At 36.9% G+C, this 23,301-nt stretch overlaps 1 protein-coding gene across 3 annotated transcripts in view; it reads right to left on the bottom strand.

Moving 5' to 3' along the window:
- The window catches only part of Lap1 (leucine rich repeat containing protein 7 lap1), a 126,734-nt gene that overhangs the window by 17,508 nt on the left and 85,925 nt on the right, over positions 1-23,301 (bottom strand). For all 3 annotated transcript variants that reach the window (XM_069838150.1, XM_069838148.1, XM_069838149.1), the window contains 3 exons: positions 17,765-18,296; positions 6,562-8,204; positions 3,913-4,002 (listed from right to left, as the gene is read on the bottom strand). In XM_069838150.1, coding sequence (XP_069694251.1) covers positions 3,913-4,002; positions 6,562-8,204; positions 17,765-18,296 — 2,265 coding nt within the window. The remainder of the gene's footprint in view (positions 1-3,912; positions 4,003-6,561; positions 8,205-17,764; positions 18,297-23,301) is intronic.

The following is a 23,301-nucleotide window of genomic DNA, read 5'->3' on the forward strand; positions in this document are numbered from 1 at the left end:
TGGTTAGTTTCACTGTCAGGCAGTATACCACCCAGGTTATATGGTCTACCTAAGATCCATAAGCCTGAGGTACCGCTAAGGCCTACAGTGGATGCTATTGGCAATCCCACGTATCACTTGGCTCGCCATCTCACCAACCTGCTGCAACCACTGGTGGGTGGGTGTATACATCATGTGAAGAACTCCACACAATTTGTACAGATTCTCGACATCAAGGTGAAGCCATCCGACCTTCTAGTCAGCTTCGATGCAGTGTTCCTCTTCACCAGGGTTCCTCTCTCCAAAACCATACAACTGCTTTCAAATGAATTTCCAATGGATATCATTGAATTGTTCTGACACACTTTCACTTCCACATATTTTCTGCAGGACAACACATACTATGAACAGATAGATGGAGTCGCCATGGGTTCTCCACTTTCACCAGCCATCGCTAACTACTATATGGAGCATCTGAAGCATGAAATACTAGCTACAGCGCCATTGAAACCTACACACTTTTTTCAGATACGTAGACAATAAGTTCGTCATCTGGCATCATGGACAAGACATGTTACCAGATTTTCTCAGGCACATAAACAGTCTACGACCCCAGATCCATTTCACTATGGAGGTGGAAACGGACGGTAAACTCCCCTTTCTGGATATCCTTATCCCCAGAAATCACAACGGATCTTTTGGCCATGCGGTATACTGTAAACCCACACACACCAACACTTTTTCAGATACATAGATGATATGTTCGTCATCTGGCCTCATGGACAAGACACATTACCAGATTTTCTCAGGCACATAAAGTCTACGACCCCAGATCCAATTCACTATACAGGTGGAAACGAACGGAAAACTCCCATTTCTGGACATCCTTATCTCCAGAAATCACAACGGATCTCTTGGCCATGCAGTTTACCGTAAACCCATACATACCAACTTGTATCTAAATGCGAATAGTTTCGATCACAAGTCTCAATGGATGGGTATACTAAACACACTGGCCCATAGGGCAGCCTCTATATTGGACCAGAGCAATTAGACAATGAATTTCAACACCTGAAACTCACCCTCCAGCAGAATGGATATCCAGCTAAGGACATTATGGCCACTTTGAATAGAGCAAGACACAAGAAAAAGAAGCAGCCCACCACCAACTCACAAGAAGTGGACAAAGAAGCAGTAGCCTGTCTACCATTCATGGGGAAGTTGTCAGGAAAGATAGCAGGCTGCTCTACAAGCATGGAATAAAAACAATCCACAAACCTCCGCCTAAAATTAGGAACAGGGTCAGATTAGTAAAAGACGATCTAGGCTTCAGAGTACCAGGGATTTACCGCATTCCTTGGGAATGTGAGGCAGCTTACATTGGCCAGACTGGACATACAATAACTACGCATCTTTCTGAACACCAAAGAAGCATCAGATTAATGCAGCTAGAAAAATCCAAATTGGCAGAACACTGTATTGAAAAAGGCCATTGGGCTAATTTCAATAATAACAAGGTCCTGGCAAAGTGTTTGTGCTACTGGGATAGGAGAGTGAAGGAAACCCTGGCCATAGCGGTGGAAAGCGGTAACCTGAATCGGGACTCAGGTCTCCAACTCAGCGCTGTTTGGACACCGGCTATTAAATTTCTCAACACCCAGATGGTGGGCCATCATCAACGGAGTACAGATGACAACATGTTTGCCGAGCTTACTGTGAGACCTGTGGCCAATCAGCCACACAGCACAACACAAGACAACACGTCGGCCGTGTTCACGCCATGGTCCACAATGCATGCAACACAGAGAGCCAATCAGCACACAGCTCCTCGGCCGACTACTCCCCCAGCACTATAAATAAGGAGCAACATATCCCCCTAATTTACCAGTTAACCCTGAAGACGAGGAAGATGTACATCCTCGAAACATCGGTGGATCACCAACTTATTATTGGCTGGAAGCCCGAGAACATTTTGAATGATTTTAATTATTTATCCAATGGGTATGTCAATATTGTTAACACATAGGATGTATTTGAAAATTATCATTTCAAGTATTAATAATAATAAAAACAATTCAGTATTTTTGTCATAAAAATAATTTGATTAAATCAGTGATTTATATTATAAAAATCAACTGATTTAAATCATGACCCTGCTAGCAACATGAAAGAGAAATCCAATGGGATCTCAATGAAAGTCTTGAGGACATAGATAATGCAGATGATGTATAATTATCTACAGTCACATAGGCACACTGATATACAAGGTGAGTTTAAAGCTCTAGAAACAGGTACTAGTCCAAGAGTAAGTGCTAACAATGATGAGGACATCCGACTGGGACACACTATTATTGAAGATGTTTCTAATTTGTATAATAAGGAAGTATTATACCTAAATTAAAGTGAGTCTGATGAGAATGTGAGAAAGGGAATCAGCAAAACTAAAGGAGCTTTTGAAAGTCTAAGCAATAACAGTCTTACTAAAAACTAAACACATATATTTAATTCTAATGTTAAATCCATACTTCTGTAGGAATGTGAAAGTTGGAAGGGATTAAAAAAATCAGGAATGATCTTCCAATTTATGTGAATAGATGTTTAACAATAAAGTTCAATTTAGGAATAATATTATTGAGATTCTGGCTGATATGTATATTTATTATCAGCGAGTACATCTCACTTGACAATATGTGTCAGAGGAAGAACAATTGCTTGTATGCATCTGAAGTCTGATTATTGGAATATGTAGCTAATCTGCGATGTATGCAATGAAGGGGGAAAGAAACTGGTCATCCTACCCCATTATCTCCTGGCCTAGTTGCCTCATGAGTGGTGCCTTATTGGTGTTACTTATGAGGTTCAAACCTGTCTTCAGACAATTGGCTAAATAACAACAACTGACCAGAGACAATTGCAAATACAGAACTCTGGAATAAAGTAGATCATAGAGAGAGAAATCAGGAACTTAAATATCAAAAGTGCAGATGGATTGGGTATATGTTTAGGCAGCCAACTGGCAGCATCGCGAAAATGGCTATGTATTGGAGGAGTGGATGGCCTAGGCACACCTGGAGAAATATCACTGAGGGAGAAGAAGAATTAGGAAGAGCTGAAAGACCTAGCTAAAAATAATAGAGTACGATGAAGATATTTTCCAAAGGCCCTAGGTTCTTCAGAGGAACAATACAAACTAAATAAGTAACAAAAATGAAATTAATTTCATGAATACTTCTTATGACTAGCAATATACAGATTATACAGGGTGATTCAGTGACTATGTTACAGACTTTTAGGAATGATAGAGGAGACACTTATGAACAACTTTCATATAGAAACCTATATCCAGAAACGTTCCATTTGGTAGATACAAGCCTAGATATTATGTTAGTCATGTAACCAGCTAGAATGGAACTCAAGGCCATCCTTTTTAAGTATAGTTGCAGACGACCTGTTTCTGCAAACACTGCTGATTTCTCATAAACATGGGATAAGCTAGATGGCATCATAAATAATATTTTGACTCATTAAACCTTGCAACTTGCTGATATGCACTTCATTTATTGAGCAAAAGGAAATGCAAGGAAAGTTGCAAAGTAAAATGAGTCAAAATATCATTTATGATGGCAACTAGCTTATCCTATGTTTATGAGAAATCATCAATGTTTACAAGAACAGGTCGTCTGCAACCAGACTTCAAAAGGATGGCCTTGTGTTCGATTCTAGCTGGTTACATAGGCTAAACTATCTAGGCTTGTAACTAGCAAGCAGAACATTTCCGGATATAGGTTCCTTAATGAAAGTTGTTCATAATAATTGTCTCCGCCATCATCCCTAAAAGTTTGTAACATAGTCACTGAATCATCCTGTATATGATGCTTAAGCTAAACAAAAAATGAACAATGATAAATACATGCAACTTAATGAAGTACTTACATGTTCTCGTTTATCTGTAGGGGTTGTGGACCCAAGACCACCAGTAATACTAAATCCAAGACCAGGGCTCTTTTTAATTACTACAGGAAACTGAAAAATAATGCGAAAACTAATTACAATTTTCTCTCATACACTTCATAACATGATTATGACATGGTTCCATCTCCAATTTAATCGATTTTGCACAACTCTAAGAAAATGTTTTTGTACTATAAAACAATGTGTGGCTTTCTTCAATTTATTTTACTGCCAGTCATTGTAATTTTGAAAACTATCACTTGGCACTGTTATTCTCAAAACTGATAAATGTAAGAAATATATTTGTCAAATCCAAGGTTTTTATACAATGGTTTGTTGGTTCCTAATACCGCCAGACGTGGTCACTCAGACTAATGATGTGAGATGAGTGATGATAGAAGGTGTGCATTATTGATTTCCTACATATATTTAAACATCATAATTTTATCCTAAAAAATAATAATATTTGTAAGAAAATATATTTCATTAAGAAAAATCTAATCTCGTTAGACATCAAATCGATTGTTTCTTTATTTCATTTCTGACATAAATTCTTCTGTTCCATTAACCTAACAGAATTATCTTTGCAATAATCATATAAATTTTTTTTAATTGAAGTTATATTAAAGACAGAAAACTACTTCCTAACATTACTACAGACAATAATTTTTCCTCACAAGCAGATGTCCATAAACATTATAACATAGTATCTATTTAATTTCTTGCAAACTATTTATTCTTATTTCAGCAATATACAGAGACATTATTATGATGTGAGGCGAGAAAATGACGATTTACTGGCGGCCCGCTCCTTGTGCAGTATGCGATGTGTGGGCTGTTAGAGGTACGGCATAGTAGATCCTTAGTCACCATATGGCATTCACTGTAGAATGTTACTGTGTTTTTTGTTTAAATTATATTTTATTTGACGCTTGCAACTGCCGAGGTTATATCAGCCAGAATTTTGTCCTGCAGGAGTTCTTTTACATGCCACTAAATCTAGTGACATTAGCCTGTCGCATTTAAGCACACTTAAATGCCACTGACCTGGGCTGGGATCAAACTCGCAACCTCGGTACAGAAGGCCAGCACTATACCACCTGCGCCACCCAGGGCGACCACTAGTCGTGTTACAAAAGTCTTGATTCTTCAAGTGTACAAAGTAGTGTATAAAGTTTAGTGATTACTGTGTATTTAGGTAATGTCTACCAACAAATTCTCATTGCGTGAACATGTGTATATGTAAAATACATACATAAAAGGCAGAAGGTCGTGTGCGAAAACAAGACGTAAATTTCGAATAAAGTTTCCAAACAAACCTGTGTCTTCTGCTAAAACAATTAGAAGACTCTCTAAAAGATTTAAAGAAACAGGTTCAGTGAACAATCGAAAATCAAACAGAAAATATAGTCTTCTTACAGAAGAAAAATTAGATGAGAAAAAATCGAGGCTATCAATGATGTGGAACTTCAAAGAGTTGTTCATTCGTTTATCAGAATATGTCAGTTGTGTGTGGCGGCATTTGGGGCCATTTTCAGCAATGACTGTGAGCATGGTAAGTCCAAATTATTGAACATTTTTTGTTAGTACTGTTATATATTGTAGAAGTGCAGGAGAAATGGTTACACGCACGCCGGAAACCACGCTAACAGTGGGCCATGAGAACCTTCAAACACTCAATGCGTGATGACAAGGACTTCCAAAAAATTAACAAGGAGAGCAAGTCACCAGTTGCAAATTTCAAGAACAACTGTTTGGCGGTTGTTAACATTGAATCTCCATTTGTACTTCTACAAAATTCAAATTCCTCATTACCTAATAGAAAGACATAAAGGTGTTCACATGGTGTTTACTCTAAAAGACTGTTGATGGACTGTCCAGAGATAGAAAACAAGCAAAATTACAGATTCTGGGTTAGAGAAAACCAATACCAGTTGCAAGAAATACCACTTCATGGGAAAAGAATCACAGTTTGGTGTGCTCTCTCTAGCTTTGGACTAACTGACCCAATATGACTGTGAATTCTGCACACTATCTAAACATGTTCAGAAATAAATTTTTGCCTCACTTATTTTTAAAGAATCTGAACATGGAAACTCAATAGTTTATATAGAATAGAGCAACATCCCACACTTCCAGAAATGTCTCAGATTTTCTCCACAGAGTATTTCTCCATAGTCTGCTACTCTATTTTTAACAAATGTCCTGCACTATAACATTGCTGACATTACTGGTCACCAAGCAGCCAAGATTTCAACCCTTCTATTTCCTGTGAGGCTTCCTTAAGGGACAACTTTTTCACTCATCGACCTCAGGATATGCAAGAACTTCGACAAAGAATATTGAAAGTCTGCTAATCTATTGATGAAGATCTATGCCAAAGAGTTGTTTCCAATTTCGTTCATCGTCTGGAAGCAGAGCAGCAGCATAATAGTCTTCACATTGGACATATTCTTCATATCTGAACATTTTACATAGTTCAAGTTGACTCAATATAATTTAAATTGGAAAGTTACAGTAACATTTCTTTATAAAACTTAAAAAGAAATGTGTCCTCATTTCATAGCCCAACCTGTATAATGATTTCAAGTTTATACAATTTTTATATTATGGAAAAGTGTTCCTACTTACCACAGTCGCATTTTTGTGTGGTCCAAACATCCAAGTCTTGGTTTGCCTCACTGGAGTTTCTCCACTTCTCGAACTACTCTCTGACGGAGGTGATGAGAAGACTTTCTGAGGCAAAGATCCTAACCTTGCAGACGTGGGTGATGTTGGAGTGGATGTGAGCATTGGAATTCTTGATGTCAATGGAGTATGATCAATAGAAGGTGTGGCTCTCGAATTCATATGCGGGGAATTACTATCTAAACTGGAAAAACTACTAATAGAACTCAGATGTGATGGTGACAATGTTGCAGTTGGTATTCTAGTGGAAATATTAAGGTTATGATCTGTGGAAGAAAAGCGTGGTTTATTAAGTTGGTTGTAGCCTGCTTCTTTAGTGACAGAAGATGTTGAGGAATCTAGTGATGTATTTAGAGGTGGGGCAATGGAACCAGGTCGACTACTACTCGAAGACTGAGAGCTGATTGATCCTCTCTTAGAGGACTGGTGACTCAAAGGAGAACTGGAATAAAATCCAGGCTGTGGAATTTTTGTTATAGAGAGGGCTTCTGAGGAGTCATGTTGATCTGGTGAAGGTGAATTCCAGTTGCTTCCAAGGTTCGTCCTAATTGAGTTATTGGGTTTACCATGATTTGAAACAAACTGAGGTGTTGAATACTTAGTATCTGTTGTGGAAATTCTCTCTGACATCGGAGATGGGCTATTATTTCGAATTTGGGATTTTGAATCTGGCTTTACAAGTCCATGTGAAACAGAGGGCAAAAGTGATGGAATTTTCGAACCCGGTCTTATCGAAGTAGGTGATTTTGGTGTTATAGACGCAAATTTTGAAGAATATGCTGTGAACAAAGTGGGAGAATTACAACCTGGTCGTTGAGGTGTAGGTGCAAATATAGTATTTCCTGCAGTTGGTTTATCTTGCGTGAATGTTGAAGGCTTACTGAGCAAATCGTCTGCATCACGAAGAGGTGATTTTGGGGATTCACCAAGTCTCACAGGAATACGACACTTTGGACTCAATGGAACAATTTTCATTACTTCATTTTTTGCGTTGTCTATATTGGGGCTTGGTATTTCTTGTCTTGTACCGTTTTCTATATTTTTATTTCCCACAATGTTCCCTCCAGATGTTGCCACTAATGTAGACACACTTGTACTGTTTGTGTTTACAGTAGTAACATTAGTAGAATAGACAGTATTGGGAAACGTAACAGTGTGGATGCTAGTTGTTGGTGTTATAGAGATGCACATAGTGGGCGTCATAACTACAGAACCCACAGTAGAACTCTTTTCACTGCTAGTCCAATCCTGTGCAGAGCAATCTTTGTTTTCAGGTACTTTTACATCATCAATTGGTGTAGGATCAATACTGGTTTCTATAACACTCGCTTTTCTGTTTTCTTCTTGAAGAGGTTTGTCGCTGTTTACAGGCATGTTTTTAAATTCTTTAGAATCTTCTGTATTCTCTTTCTCTCTAATCTCTTCTTTATTATCAACTTGCTCTGGTACTAGTCCTTCATCTTGTGAGTGACTGTCTTTGAAAGGGGACTGTCTCAATTTAGATGATTCATCAGTTTCAAACGTGGAAGTTTTATCCACACCAGAGTCAAAGTGCTCCATAGTGGCTGCTAAACTAGTGGAAGGTACTGAAACAAGATAAAGAACTATGTTTAATTACAAATTATACAGAGTTTTTTCAAAAGTAATACATAATTGCAATTGCAAGACAGGATTTTGGACAAAAAACTTCAGACACAGCAAACCATGTATTTAGAAAGGAATACTTTATGGAAAGAAAATATTTTTGTGACTATTGTTGTAAGAGTTATGATTAGGGAGCGGATGTTGATGAAAAGTCATCTTATTTTTCACATTAGGACGATGCCTATTAATATAGAAATCCTTTCTATGTTAATATCAACGTAAAGAAGTAATTTCTTATATTGTATTTCTTGTATGTGTCTGAACTAATAGGTCATTTTTAATACTTTGAAGAACTTTTAGATCATTTGGAATGCATTTTACTTTCTTCTTTACCGATAGGTCTGTTAAATCATTTTCTAACCAAATAGGTCAAGAGTAATTACCTACTGAATAAGTGAATAACAGTGAAGTTTGAGTTTTACAGTTTGGAACAAACTCTGAACTCCATCCCTCATTCCACTGAAGGCTTCACTTCACACAATGGAAGTAATATAAAATGTTTGACAGCAGCTTAGTTTAAGTGAGGACTTTGACCACTACTGTTCTTTTGTTGGTACGAGGGTGTATTTAAAATTTATATTTGGAAGGGAGGAAACTTTCACCATCTCCTGGACAGGACATTGTATCCTCAACATGGTTCGGAAGGTAGTAGCAGCTACTATGGGTATTTTCTTATCTAAAATTCTTCATAACACAAAAACACAAACAATGAAACAAGCAGAACACTAAAATGAACTAAAAAACGTTGTCACAGTAAAAACGAGGTGCACAAATGCAGTATCAACGAGGTGCTTTCATAAAAATTCATAAAATTGAGCAGTTTTCAGACACTTGCTAGTAATCAATACAAACCATAAAAATAATAAAAACGAAGGCTACCACAAACAAAATTTATAGCACATTCCGAAACAAGAAAATTTTATAAAACGTTCTGATGTAAAAGGTCCGAAATGTTAGGAATGTAAAAGACAAATATAAAACAAATGTAACCTCCAGATGTGGTTCGGAAGGGATGTCTACTGTAATAGTATTTTTAACACATAGATTGCAAGAATGCATGCTGCGCCCACAATTTGTTTTGTCATTCACACTCCCTCATCTGGAAGAGCTGGTAACAAAAGTGAAGTGCGGAAGGAGAAGACGGAGAATGAAGGCACTGACATGGAGCACCCCTGATTGAAACACATTGCAAACCCTCATTAAAATCTATAGTTTTCCCTTAAAACTTTCATTTTGTTGCATGTTCTTTTCCTTTATCTTGGCCAAATTCCAGGAAGTTGCCTCCTCTCTTCGAGATTTGCAGGGCAGTCACTGAAAAAGGTGACTAATTTTTAAGAAGTTTATTTATTTATTTATTTATTTAACTTGGTAGAGATAAGGCCATCAGGCATTCTCTTCCCCTCTACCAGGGAATTACAACTACAATATTAAGAATACAATTACAAGTTGTGATGCGAGTGCGGTGAATAATATTTAAATGTCATTTTATTTTAATATCATGTCATTTTTTCATTAGTTTAAGGGCATTTTAATGATCATTTAAGTAGATTTTTAAGTCGTCAACATCTGCCCCTTAGTTATGATGTAATAGAGAGAATTTTCAAATGACAACCTAATTTTCTAATACCATCTGAAAAAAGGTATTTTTATACATTACTTCTTTTGTTTTATATTGAAGCATGAACTGCAACCTTCTATCAAAGTTGACTTTTATTAACTCCTGAGAGGTTTGTACTTTATAAGGGTGATATTTATTACTGTACACATGGGTAAAATCAGTTCAACTATGACGGAGTATTAACTTTCACCATATAGCATAGTGAATGTTTTATGTTCGCTCACACTGACGTAACAGCAGTGATCTTTCAATGCATTGAGGAAGACTGACTCTGGTCCTGGAGGGAATTACAAATTTACAGGTATGGAAATAAAATTTGGAGCTCCCTTATTGTATAAGTTTCGCTTACAACACACTGTGCATGTGCAGTAAAGAAGAACCCCTGTACATATGCTACTTGTGGACAGTTATGTGAAATTGTTTACATACAGGTGGACTCCCATGAAGACTCGCTCCAAAGTTTAATTCCATATCTGTACACAGGGATGGATCAGACAAATATGAATGGAAATTTTCTGCAGGTTCTATACATACACAAGATTGCAGCAAGTTGGGTGCCAAACAAACTAAATGAGGTTGAAATGTGAGCAGGTTACAAACATAACAATTTCAAAGAGAGGGTATAAAACTTTTAGAATAATGTAACTCTATTGATAACAAGAGTCCTGCATTTGGTTATCTAGAATCTCCAAGCAATCTGCATCAGTGTAGGTATGTATGGAGTATACGTTGACGGCATCTAAGTCTACTATACAGTTCAGGTCTGCTGTTCAGGGAACATGCAAAAACAAAACAAAGATAAGTGCTTGGATATTAGTGCTCTAATAGAAGAATTTGGTATCGAGTACTTCATTAGGAAAGAAGAAAATGTTTTTTTTTTTTTCAGAAAGAAGAAAAAATTTTTCATTTGAAACACTTTAAATGTTTACAATTTTTCATTGCTATTTGCAGGCTCGCAAAGCATCCACACACAACTTCTTTTATTTCAAGTTCGTGATCATATTTATGTTTTTTCATTTGTTAATTTCGAACTTTAATTAGATCTAAAGTCTCTAGATGAGTTTTATGTATTGTAAAAATTAGGGGTGAACAAATTCCGGGTGCCAAGTAGCCATGGCAACCGAAAATTTTTATGTGGCACCTGAGTTTTTTATTGAGTTCAAAATTTTAAAGAGTCTGATTTATTTTATATCATTACGGCTAACATATAATGTCAACAAAAAGTTTTTCGATTAATATTATTACATTTGCTTCACATCTCGAGATACTGTCACTACATAGCTTCAGTGAAGAGCACAGAGCACCTATGACACCATGTGTTTGCACTGCATAAATATTAAACATTTTAAAATATATTTCAGTAAATACATCTTTACCTTGCTCAAATGGTTTTCTCATTGCATGTGTCGTGGTATTTTGTACACGAGTACTATTCTTGTTGTTCACCAACTTATACACATAGTTACTTGAATTTAAATGAATTTAATGGAGAGGGGCACTATAGCCCAGCACTGCGACCTGTTAAGATCTATTGCGCTAACCCTCTGCTGATGCGTTCCCAAATCCACACCAGCTGATAACACTAAGGTTCTCTGTGTGCCCAGGTTTCGAGCTGGCAACCCCACTCGTCCCTAGGCCAGCACCCTCCATGCGTCACTGGCCAGTGTGCGGGGAATGCTACGGAATGATGACGAAATGGAGACAGAATGATGTAAATGCCTAATTTGGGGAAAAATGGGAGAACCCCGGGAAAAACCCCAACTGTGACCTTGTCCGCCACAAGTGTCACTATGGATTTTTCAATGAAAAAATCCCAGACCTGACTAGGAATCGAACCTGGGCCACCTGCGTGACAATCTGAAGGTCTGACCATTCAGCCACCACAGAGGGTTACACATAGATACACAAATAAATAGATATAAACACAGTACCAGTGTAGCGTGAACTGTTGACTCGCAACTTGCTATTCATACCAAGCAAAGCTACTATGATCAACATACATCTAACTTGTGTTCAAAGTAACCAAATGCAGGACTCTACAGATAACATACGATAGAAGGTCTATGAACCTCAGTTTAAATGACAATCTGTTGAATGGTGACATCCTGAGTTGCTGTTAAGGCAGAAGATTCGACAAAACTCTTCCTCAGTTAAGTTTATGATGACTTCAGCTTACGACAATTATTGTGTTGTTCTGTGTCACTTTTTCTCATGTGTTCAAACTGCAAATGTTATGTATTATGGCTTCTTTCTGAAGAATAACTTAGAAAATGCAATCAGAAAGAAACACCCTCAACCACTTGCTGTGCCATTCATATTACATATCACAGAATGGGATTTTCCACAAAAAAAAAAAAAAAGTCCACGACTTTTGAAGCAATCCTCGCTTATCTGTCTGTTTAAATATAGTAAACGAGCATATGTTTAGATTGTGTAGGCTTCAATCCAACTAAGAGTATTAAACTTTGCATACTCTTAACCCCTCTTGAAGTCAGCTTAATCTGGATTTTGCTCTGAACAACAAACTTATATTCACATTTGTCGCATAATTGCAGCAAAATCCTACGTCTTTAACATTTCATCTGTGCATTAGGGAAATGAAAGTTAAATGGGAGGTAAACATTCTATGCAAGAAATAAACAGAGAGAGATAGTATTACTCGACCAAGGCAAGTGGAGCCGTGGGTGTAATGTGAAATATCGTGATGCGGTATTACGAATGAAGGAGCAGTAGCACCATGGCTCCAGGCTGCAGGGCTCCACTGGCCTTGGTCGAGTAATACTGCATTAAAGTAAATAAGCAATATATCTTTTAATATATTATTTCATTAACATACGACAATCAAAACCATAAATGAATTACAGTGACTTATCACTTATGTTACTTATTCAACAAAGGAGCGTAGAAATTCATTTCATTCAAGCGACTCAGAGCATCTATTAATGCAGTACTACTATTCTGAATTATCGGTTTTGCTTTATTGCTACTGTCAGGCAATTTTCTCCTCCTAAGGAAACAATTTAGAAAGCTACGGCTAGTTATAAGACTAACTGTAGTAACTTTCGAGGAATATCACTTCTGTTGACGTCTTACAACATTTTCTCCAATATTCTTTTGAGAAGATGAACTCCTTATGTAGATGAAATTATTGGGGATCATCAGTGCGGTTTTCGGCATAATAGATCGACTATTGACCAGATTTTTTTGTATTCGACAGATATTGGAGAAAAATGGGAGTATAAGGGTACAGTACATCAGTTATTCATAAGTTTCAAAAAGGCATACGACTCGGTTAAGACAGAAGTTTTATATAATATTCTTATTGAATTTGGTATTTCCAAGAAACTAGTTCGATTAATTCAAATATGTCTCAGTGAAACATACAGCAGAGCTCGTGTAGGCCAGTTTCTATCAGATGCTTTTCCAATTCACTGTGGGCTAAAGCAAGGAGATACACTATCATCTTTACTTTTTAACTTTGCTCTAGAATATTCCATTAGGAAAGTTCAGGAAAATACAGAGAATTTGGAATTTAAGGGTTACATCAGCTGCTTGTTTCTGCAGATGAAGTGAATATGTTAGGAGAAAATCCACGATCTAAATGATTTGAATAACAGATTCACTTAGACACATGATCTCTTACAGAAATAAAATAATAATATTATATTATAAATAAAATAACAAATACGATAAAAAATTGTCTGAAGTATCTTGAGCTTAATAAATTAACCACACTAATTAGGATTTAACTTGAAGTAGCAGCATAATACAGTAAAGTTCCATTTTTAAGAAATAATCTGTTAAGTTCCAGTCAAATTGTTATAAGAAAAATGTAATTAATTCCCACTTGTATGGGAAGGTGGTTTAAGGAGACTCTCATTTTTAAGGGATGACTTTCAAGTGGATTTTCTGATAAAGAAGTCTGAAATATCGACTCGACTTTCAATAATCAATAGTACTAGCATATTCGATATTCCATATCAATCGATAGTACTGTGGCACCATGTAGCAGTGTTATTCTTTATCATTCTTTAGGTCTTGCTTTGTGTTATTTTCACAGATTGGTTGTTTTGCTTGCTTTGTTCTCGCGAGTTGTGTGAATTCAGTGTGCAGTTTTTTTTTTTTATTTTATGCTGTTTATGTATCATTATAATGGCGACTAAATGGGAGAAATGAACTACCATACAGAAAATGAAAATAATAAGGGATATCGAGGCTAATCCTGAAATAATACTATCACATATGGCAAAAAAGCATGGTTTCGCAACTACGAGGCGCATCCAGAAAGTAAGTTTCCCTATTTAAAAAAAAAAAATAACACACACTTTCAGGAAAACATTTATTGGCAACAGGTACAGCAATGTTTCAGCTATTTTTCAACACAGCCACCATCAGAATTGAGACACTTGTCGTATCGTGGGATCAACTTTTGTACCCCTCTGTCGTAGAACTCTGCCACCTATGAATGGAATCAGTGTGTGACAGACATCTTCAGCTCTTCATCACTGCCAAAACGCTCACCAGAGGACAGGAATTTCTTGAGGTGCAAGAAAACGTGAAAATCGCTGGGAACAAGATCAGGACTGTAGGGTGGGTGATCAAACAACTCCCAGCCAAATTCCGTCAAAACAGCTGCTGTGTGCCGAGCCGTATGTGGACGAGCATTGTCATGGAGGAGCACAACACCTGCAGTAAGCATTCCACGCCTCTTGTTTTGAATGACACGTAGCAATTTTCGCAGTGTTTCACTATAACGGTCAGCATTCACTGTTTCACCTCTTGGAAGGAAGTCAATGAGCAGAATGCCCTTCCTGTCCCAGAACACCATGCACATCACTTTCCGTACCGACAGCGTCTGTCTGAATTTCGTCCTGACCGGAGATCCACTATGCCACCAATGCATTGATTGCTGCTTGGTTTCTGGGGTGTAGTGCGAAATCCAAGTCTCATCGCCCATGATGATCCTGTCGAGGAACTCATCGCCGTCATCATGATACCATTGCAGAAATGTCAGTGCTGCTCCTAAATGTTGCATTTTGTGTTTGGGGTCAGGTTTTTCGGCACCCATCTGGCACACACTTTTTTGAACAGCAGGTGCTTAGTGACAATCTCATGCAATAAGGATCGCGATATCTGCGGAAAATGGCTGCTCAGCTCCATAATCGTGAAGCGACGGTTCTCCATGATGCACTGCTGCACCAGCTCAACATGATCATCACTGATGAGGGACGGTCGCCCACTGCGCTCTTCATCATGGACACTTTGACGACCTTCGGAAAACTGCCTACACCAGCGATGCACCATCTACTTACTCATGATGTTCGGCCCATAGACCTGACAGAGCTGCCGATGAATTTCAATTGGCACAATGCTTTGTGCATTAAAGAACTTTATCACCAACCGAACCTCGCAGGCGGCAGGAGAAGGAATAAGAGCTTCCATTTTGGACCACTGCTGCCGCGCTACTGGCACCAGACGGGACCTGTCTGGCTGGCATATGATTGATACGTCATAGATCTGTTACGCATGCGCAATTGACACGGCTAATTACGTTTACTTTCAAAGGGAAAAAATCGGGAAACTTACTTTCTGGATACGCCTCGTACTTCATTATGGGGAATAATGAAGAAGAAAGAAATTTCCAATGTCTAGTTTTAATGTGGCTCAGGTTCAATCAAAATGGAAAAACATTCGTGCTTCACCATTTAATGAGTACAAAAATATTATAATGAAATGTAAATTGTAAATACCGAATTGTACACCTATTAAATGATTATAATGTGTGGTATATAAGACACATTAGTACTATACCCTTTTCGCTGTAAGAAAAATCCTAATTTAAACACAAGCACTGACTGTCATACCCATGATTGGCTCCCAGTCGAAACACACATGACGCAGGAGAATATATTTCCATATTTGGAAATCATAACCTTGTATTATTTGAAAATAAAAATTGAATTCTAGTTATTAAATACGACGAAGCATATAACTTCACTCATATGTAAAATGCTATGTAAAAGAAAAGCTACTTTTATATTTTGTTATTTACATTGTAAGCAGATCAATACTAAGAGTAATACCAAGGTAGTCTGTTCTTGTAATATGCTGGCGCCACTTGAGCTTGTTCTCGTAAGCATGTGTTAGTATGGCTTCCACATACTCAATATGTGTGGTTACTAAACATAAGAATGGAAACCCTCTCAAAAGCGGAGAAAAAGAAATAATGTTGAATGTATAGAGTAAGTTCCAATTAATAAATTATAAACTGACAGTTTCCTAAGCAAACGAATGCATAGCAGTGAGGTTAGGTCTACTTTGACGAGTAACAGGAAATGTTTAACATGAAACAGAATGTACAGGAGTGAGCAGGATCACTTACTGAGTATCTCTGGTGCCAACCTGTGGCCAATCAAGCCTCATTTCAGTCACGTGCCACTGTTTACTGTAGGGTTATTCTTACAACGAAAAGATTATAGTTATTTTAGCTTTTCTATCCCATTTTATGTAAACCCCCTTTTAAGAAAAAAACCAAAGTATTCATTCAGAGATTCGTTACAAAGGGTTTCTACTGCACATAATTACGTCCTCAAACTATCTTTAGCTGTTCAAGTATCACTATCCTTTCCTGACCAAATATTTTGTGCACTAGTTAGCATGAAAATTGATTGAGGTCACTGCAGGTTAATTAAATTTTTTCATGGGAAACAATATCTTGTCGCATTATTATATTTAATAACTAAATAGGTTTCCTCCCACGAATGTTTGAAGCCTATTGGTATTGATGTTTATTCTTATTTGTGTCGTCCTCCATTGTGAATACTTTCCCCAGTAGGATGCACATGAAGCATTACTCCTACTAAGTTCATTAAATATTATGTCAACACTTTTCCATTCACTGCTCTGAGTGCTTCTCCTACTCCTCCAAACTGCCGAGCAAGCTTACTTCGAATACTGAATGCCCTGAGCTCATGACCTCTACCTTAGGCCACAACGCAATGGAGCCAGAACTCTTGCATATACTAATACCAATGAAAACATATTAGCAACAATTTGTCTATCAAAACTCTACAGACTACATATACATTCGTTACATTTTGATTATTGCGATTCCTTGCTAACTAATGTAAGTTCACTCTTAGCTGAGAGACTACAACGTGTTCATAATGTGTGCATAAGATTCATCTGCAATACTCGTAAATTTGACCATATAACACCTTTCCTCCAGTTACTTTCATGGGTGCGTCTGAAGGAACGAAGACCAATACATTCACTGTCTCTTCTGTTTAGAATCATGCATACTTCTACTCCAAATTATCTGTTATCGTGCTTTCAATTTCTTACAACTCATCGAAACCGACATCAAGCACTTCTTTCTATCCCTCATCATAGAACGTCCTTATACTCATCTTCCTATACTGTAGAAATACCTCGCCTCTGGAATTCGTTACGTAATGACGTCAGGGACTGCCGGACTTTATCACAATTCAAAATTAAACTGGAAAATTTTGTCTTAGTTAATGTTTTTTAGGTATTGCTAGACGTATTGATTTGTGTTTTTTTTTTATTTTTCTTTTTTAATCTATATTAAAATTGCAAGTTTCTTGTTTATGTTAGTTAATTAGTTACGATACAATTAATTATGATACTTAATCACTCATTTAAAGTTTGTGTGACTGCAACCTGTGTATATTTTTGTGTGGCTTTACTTTGTTTATAGTGTTTTTTTCTCTCTCTCTTTATTTCTTGTGTAGCTTTACTTTGTATATAGTGTATTTTTTTTCTGTTTATTTCTATTATTGTATTTGTATTCCTGGTGTTGTTGAAGAGAAGGCTTGATGGCCTTAACTACACCAGAATAAATAAATAAATAAATATACTAACCTTTCATATCTGTAGCCTTTTGATCAGCAGACGTTGTTCTGTCTGTACTACTGGAAATCTCTTTTACAGAAGCAGATGGGGACAAAGGCCTCTGCACAGTATATGCAGGTCCAGGACATGAGCCCCTTATCTGGAAGTATGCTGCCTGTTTAGAGTATGCTGCCGCTATATGGTATGGTGGGGGCTGTTGCTGCTGCTGCTCTGATGCCATACTAAGTCTGGGGGAGTCAACCCCAGATTGTTGCAAAGCAACAGAGAGTCTCTGTACATTTACGGTGGTAGTAGTTGTTGTGGTAGGTGTATTAGCCTGAGTAACAGTCTCAAGGGGAAAGGACATGGCCACAGTCTGGTTCTCTTCTCTCTGACTAAAGAACTTCTCACGCTCTTCAGCTGTACTTCTAACTTGGACACAAGTTCCAGGCACAATTACATGTGAACCACTTTCTATTGAAACATTTGCAATTTCCTGTTTATTAGTAACCACAGAACTATCTGCTCCTTGGTGTGTGTCATCATCTTCACTGCCTCTACTCTGAAAAAAGAAAAGAATAACATTAGATTATAAAGCTATAAATTTCGTTTGACAGTGATGGGGATTTATCCTTTGAAAAGGTGGAAAAATTCAAATACCTTGGAGCAACAGTAACAAATACACAGTGTAACAATAGTTTCTGTTACAGTAGCGCATTAAAACACACTATTTTATTATATTTTTCTTGTGAAGAATCTTTGAATTTTAACGGTTCATGTTATCACTGTTATCATGTGCTTCAAACTAATTTTTAATATCCATAATGGTGTGCATTGCTCATTATCGAAGTTAATTGTGTGTTTAATGGTTTAGCTTGCCATGTCTTCAACGAAATGAGAACATACACAATAAAAAATTCAAGTTTTGTTTAGGACTGGAAAATCAGTGAGTGAAATATTGTTCAAATGTTGGAACTATCTCCAACAACCATCATGAAAATATGGAAAAACAAGAAGGATGGACTTGTTTCGGACACAGAGAGAGCAGGACAAACAAGGTGACATCGCAAACAAAAATTCGAGAGTGGGTTAAGGACAAAATTGGTATAGACACATGAACAATGGCTAAGAGATTTAACTTTTCCGAAAATTACGAATTACAGAACAAATCCATTTCGCATATGATGATGCGTAGAGATTGCAGATAGCAGGAGTGGGACCAAAGAGCTTCACACTTCAAAATTCTCATTAAATGAAATAAAGAAAAAGTGCAGTGGTGTGTGGGCTGATTGGACTGAAAATTCACCTGACTTGAATCCTATGGAGCACATATATGGAGCAGATTACAGCACAGCATGTTTCGAGCCCCAGATCGAGAAACCATGTTGATTTGGTGACCCGTGTGCAGGGAGAGTGAAACTCTATAAATCAGGAGGACACATTCAAACTCATCGAGAGTTTTGCGAGGCATATGAAACAATGCCTTGAGCGAAATGGAAAACACACTATTAGAAACAACCAACCAAAAGTACAATTTAAATATAGTGTTGTTTCAAATTCCTGTAGGCATATGTAAAGAAAATACATAAATAAATAAAAGTTTACCTTAACAGAAACTTTTGTTACACCTTGTATAAATGACACTCGGGAGGAAATTAAATGCACAATAAATATGGGAAATGTCTGTTATTATTCGCTTGAGAAGCTTGCTTTCAAAAAACTGAAAGTTAGAATTTATAAAACAGTTATATTACCGGTTGTTCTATATGGTTGTGAAACTTTGACTCTCACTTTGAGGAACAGAGGTTAAGGGTGTTCAAGAATAAGGTGCTTAGAAAAATATTTGGGGCTAAGAGAGATGAAGTTACAGGAGAATGGATAAACAACACAGAACTGCATGCATTTTATTCTTTGCTTGACATAATTAGGAACATTAAATTCAGACGTTTGAGTGGGCAGGGCATGTAGCACATATGGGTGAATCCATAAATGCATATAGTGCTAGTTAGAAGACCTGAGGCAAAGAGACCTTTGGAGAGGCCGCAACGTAGTTGGGGGGATAATATTAAAATTAATTTTAGGGAGGTGAAATATGATGGTAGGGACTGGATTAATCTTGCTTAAGATAGGGACAGATGGCGGGCTTATGTGAGAGTGGCAATGAACCTCTGAAGTCTCTAAAAGCCATTTGTGTCCACACCTGTGGAGTAACGGTTAGCGCGTCTGGCCACGAAACCAGGTGGCGCGGGTTCGAATCCTGGTCGGGACAAGTTACATGGTTGAGGTTTTTTCCACGGTTTTCCCTCAAACCGATATGAGCAAATGCTGGTTAACTTTCGGTGCTGGACCCTGGACTCATTTCACTGGCATTATCACCTTCATTTCATTTAGACGCTAAATAACCTAAGATGTTGATATGGTTTCGTAAAATAACCCAATAAAATAAAAATAAAATAAAAGCCATTTGTAAGAGTAATGATAGGGATTTGTATGCAGGGAAACTGTATATTTATGTGATATTAGTTGTACAAATGTGACCATTGTTAAACACTAAAAATATAGTGCTTTTTAAATGTAGTGTTTCAATAGTGTCACACTCCACTCTGCATCAAATTGAATCTTCCTGAAAACTTTATATCAGTCAGATATTGCTAAAATATATGTGTACAATTTTTCTGAAATTTATATATTGAAAAATGTTCCCTGTAAAATTTTTAAATTTATATTTTTAAATAATGTATGTTTTTAGTAAATATTTATCTGCACCTCGCATAATTATATTGAATTTCCTAACAGTTTAAAATTGAGATAAGACTCCCTATAATGGAATGGTGCATTGGTTTTTTCCTGGTCTATATATCGGTACTTCATTGGTGAAAAAAAAAAAAAAAATTAACTTTGAATATTTGACTTTTTAGCTTTTAACTTCACTGCCAGATACAGTAAAACCCCAGTAAGATGCTGTTCAAGGGACTGCGTGTAAACCGCGTATTAACTGGGACTGCGTATTAGGCGGGTATACTAATTTTGACTTATATACAGTATCTATTAGCATTTTCACGAAAGGTAATGCAGTATTACTCCATTATGTAATTACTATACTGTACGTCAAAGACATTTACAGTACTTTATGTACTGTACTTAATTCTTTCAAAAAAAGTCATATACAGTTGTTTGCCGTGTGCATGTTCTCATGTTTATAACATTTCACTTTCCTACGATTACATCCTTCCGATGTCGAAGCTGCAGTGATTGAGTTGCAATTTCTTATTATCGCCCTTAACGTCGATGATGGGATTCCTAATGAGTCAGAGTGTTTTTTCTGATTAAGAGTACTGTTTTCATTATACTTTCGTAAGATTTCCAATTTTTCCGACATAGAAAGTGTTTTTCGTTTTACACTCATTGTAACCACACTCACAGACACTTCAATACACTAAAGGGCAACACACTGACCAGCAAAAATTTCCAGAATTTTATTATGCCCGAGTGAGAAATGCTGCTTGAGACAGAGGGTTAGCAAGACGATGGGGTATTGTAACTGTATGTAGGCTTTAAGCGCGCAGGTAAAGAGTCGAATAAGAGAGCGTAACAAGAGGGTGGGGTATTGTACAGTATGAAGGTTTAAATGTGCAGGTAAAGGGTCGAAAACTTTTCAGGTTAATGGCACCAGTGAGTTCAATGGCCAAAATGTTTCATTGCTGTTACATTGCTGAAAATACATCGAAAATATTCCACAAAAATAGCGTATTATACGGGACTAGAGCGCAACAAATGGGGTATTTTATAAAGGTGTTATATATGAAATGTGCAGGGAGTGGACAAAAAAAGTGTATTACACAGGATAGCGTAATAAGTGGACATGTCTTATCGAGGTTTTACTGCATAAAAAATTACAGCTTTCTTAACAATAATAATACTAATAATAATAATAATAATAATAATAATAATAATAATAATAATAATAATAATAATTCAGGAGATCTCATTACTATTAAGTCAATATGTAAAAATGCTGATTTGCGGTCATTGCATTCTGAATATAGTAACCACTTGTATGGGACAAACTAAAATTCCAACTTGAATAAAGACACCATGATACAATATTGACTACAGTATTCCTCAAGAAATGGTAAAATTTTTGAACCATACTTAAAAAATGAAGAAAATTGACCAAAACACAATAGTGTGTCCCCTTAAGCAAAAGGGTGAATGAATTTTGAATATTTAACGATGCTTCATTTAGTGTTGATGGAATTGTTGATAGATGAGTTCGAAGAATTGCCATAGATTACGTGATATTTGCCTTACAGTTGGGGAAAACCTCGAAAAAACCCAACTAGGTATTAAGCCCAGGTGGAAAATGAAAACACGCCCGAGCACAGCTTTGGATCAGAAGGCAAGTGTGTCTGCTGACTGAACTATTCCAGTGGCCTAGTTATTTTTTACACTTACACGATCACATTTTAAACCTTGGGAGGTACGAAACTTCATTAATACATTCTAAACAAATGTTGCTTGAAATTATGTTTGCCATGAAAATGTAGGTAGACGAAAATACAGTATTGTATCACAATCAATTATGTAATAGTTTTATTTTATTAAATATCACAAAAGCTCTAAAAATGTCAATCTCACTCAAGAGTCTAAGGAAGCATAGCCATTGTGTGTGTGTGTGTGTGTGTGTCTGTGTGTGCATGTGTGTTCACATACGTGTGCAAGCTCCTACATGATGAATGAGAAAGGCGAAATCTCTCTGATGATAATTAGGTGATTAATGTGTCATATATAGGACAGAAGTAAAAATGGAGCTGGTAATTTTATCTCAAACTTGTATGTTTCATTCACAACACTGTGCAAATACTCCACACTAATACTAACAATAAATAAGCATGAAAGAAAGAGAAAATGAGGAATGGAGACTTTCGTACATGGAACAATGGGAAATTTTATGAAAAAAAAAAAAATACAAATATTCAAGTACTAGGTTCATTATGCATTTACCTTATGCAGATATTCAACATACTTCATTTTAATTACATTTTAAGGTAAATTTCTTTGTAATAATAAAGTCTATACACAGCTGAAAGGCTACACCTGAACAAATTCTGTGACTAGTTTCATTTACATGTAGACAATAATGGTGCTTGTACCAGTAAACAACCAGAGTCTGAAAGGACAAGATGGTTGTAACCTGTACAGTCTTAGAAAAAAGTTGTCGCACAGATACTTTATAAGTCCCAGAAAGGAGGAAGTGCACATGATCAGAAGACGAACGACCAGATTCACAAGAGAAGGATTAGTTGAGATAATAAAATTAATTTGTTTCGTTGTATGTCTGATCATGTGCACTGCCTCCTTTCTGGGACTTATAAAGTACCTGTGTGACAAAACTTTTTTCTAAGACTGTACATATTTGGTCTATCACATACTTCATGAGAGTCATGAGTAAGATATAACGTTGTCCACCGTTGTGGCTGAGGGGTTAGCGAGTCTAACTCCGAACCCAGTGGTCACGGGTTCGATTCCTGGTGAGGACGAATTGCCTTGGTGAGGTTTTTTTGGGG

This window comes from Periplaneta americana, chromosome 10 (assembly GCF_040183065.1).
Source record: "Periplaneta americana isolate PAMFEO1 chromosome 10, P.americana_PAMFEO1_priV1, whole genome shotgun sequence".
Lineage (NCBI taxonomy): Eukaryota > Metazoa > Arthropoda > Insecta > Blattodea > Blattidae > Periplaneta > Periplaneta americana.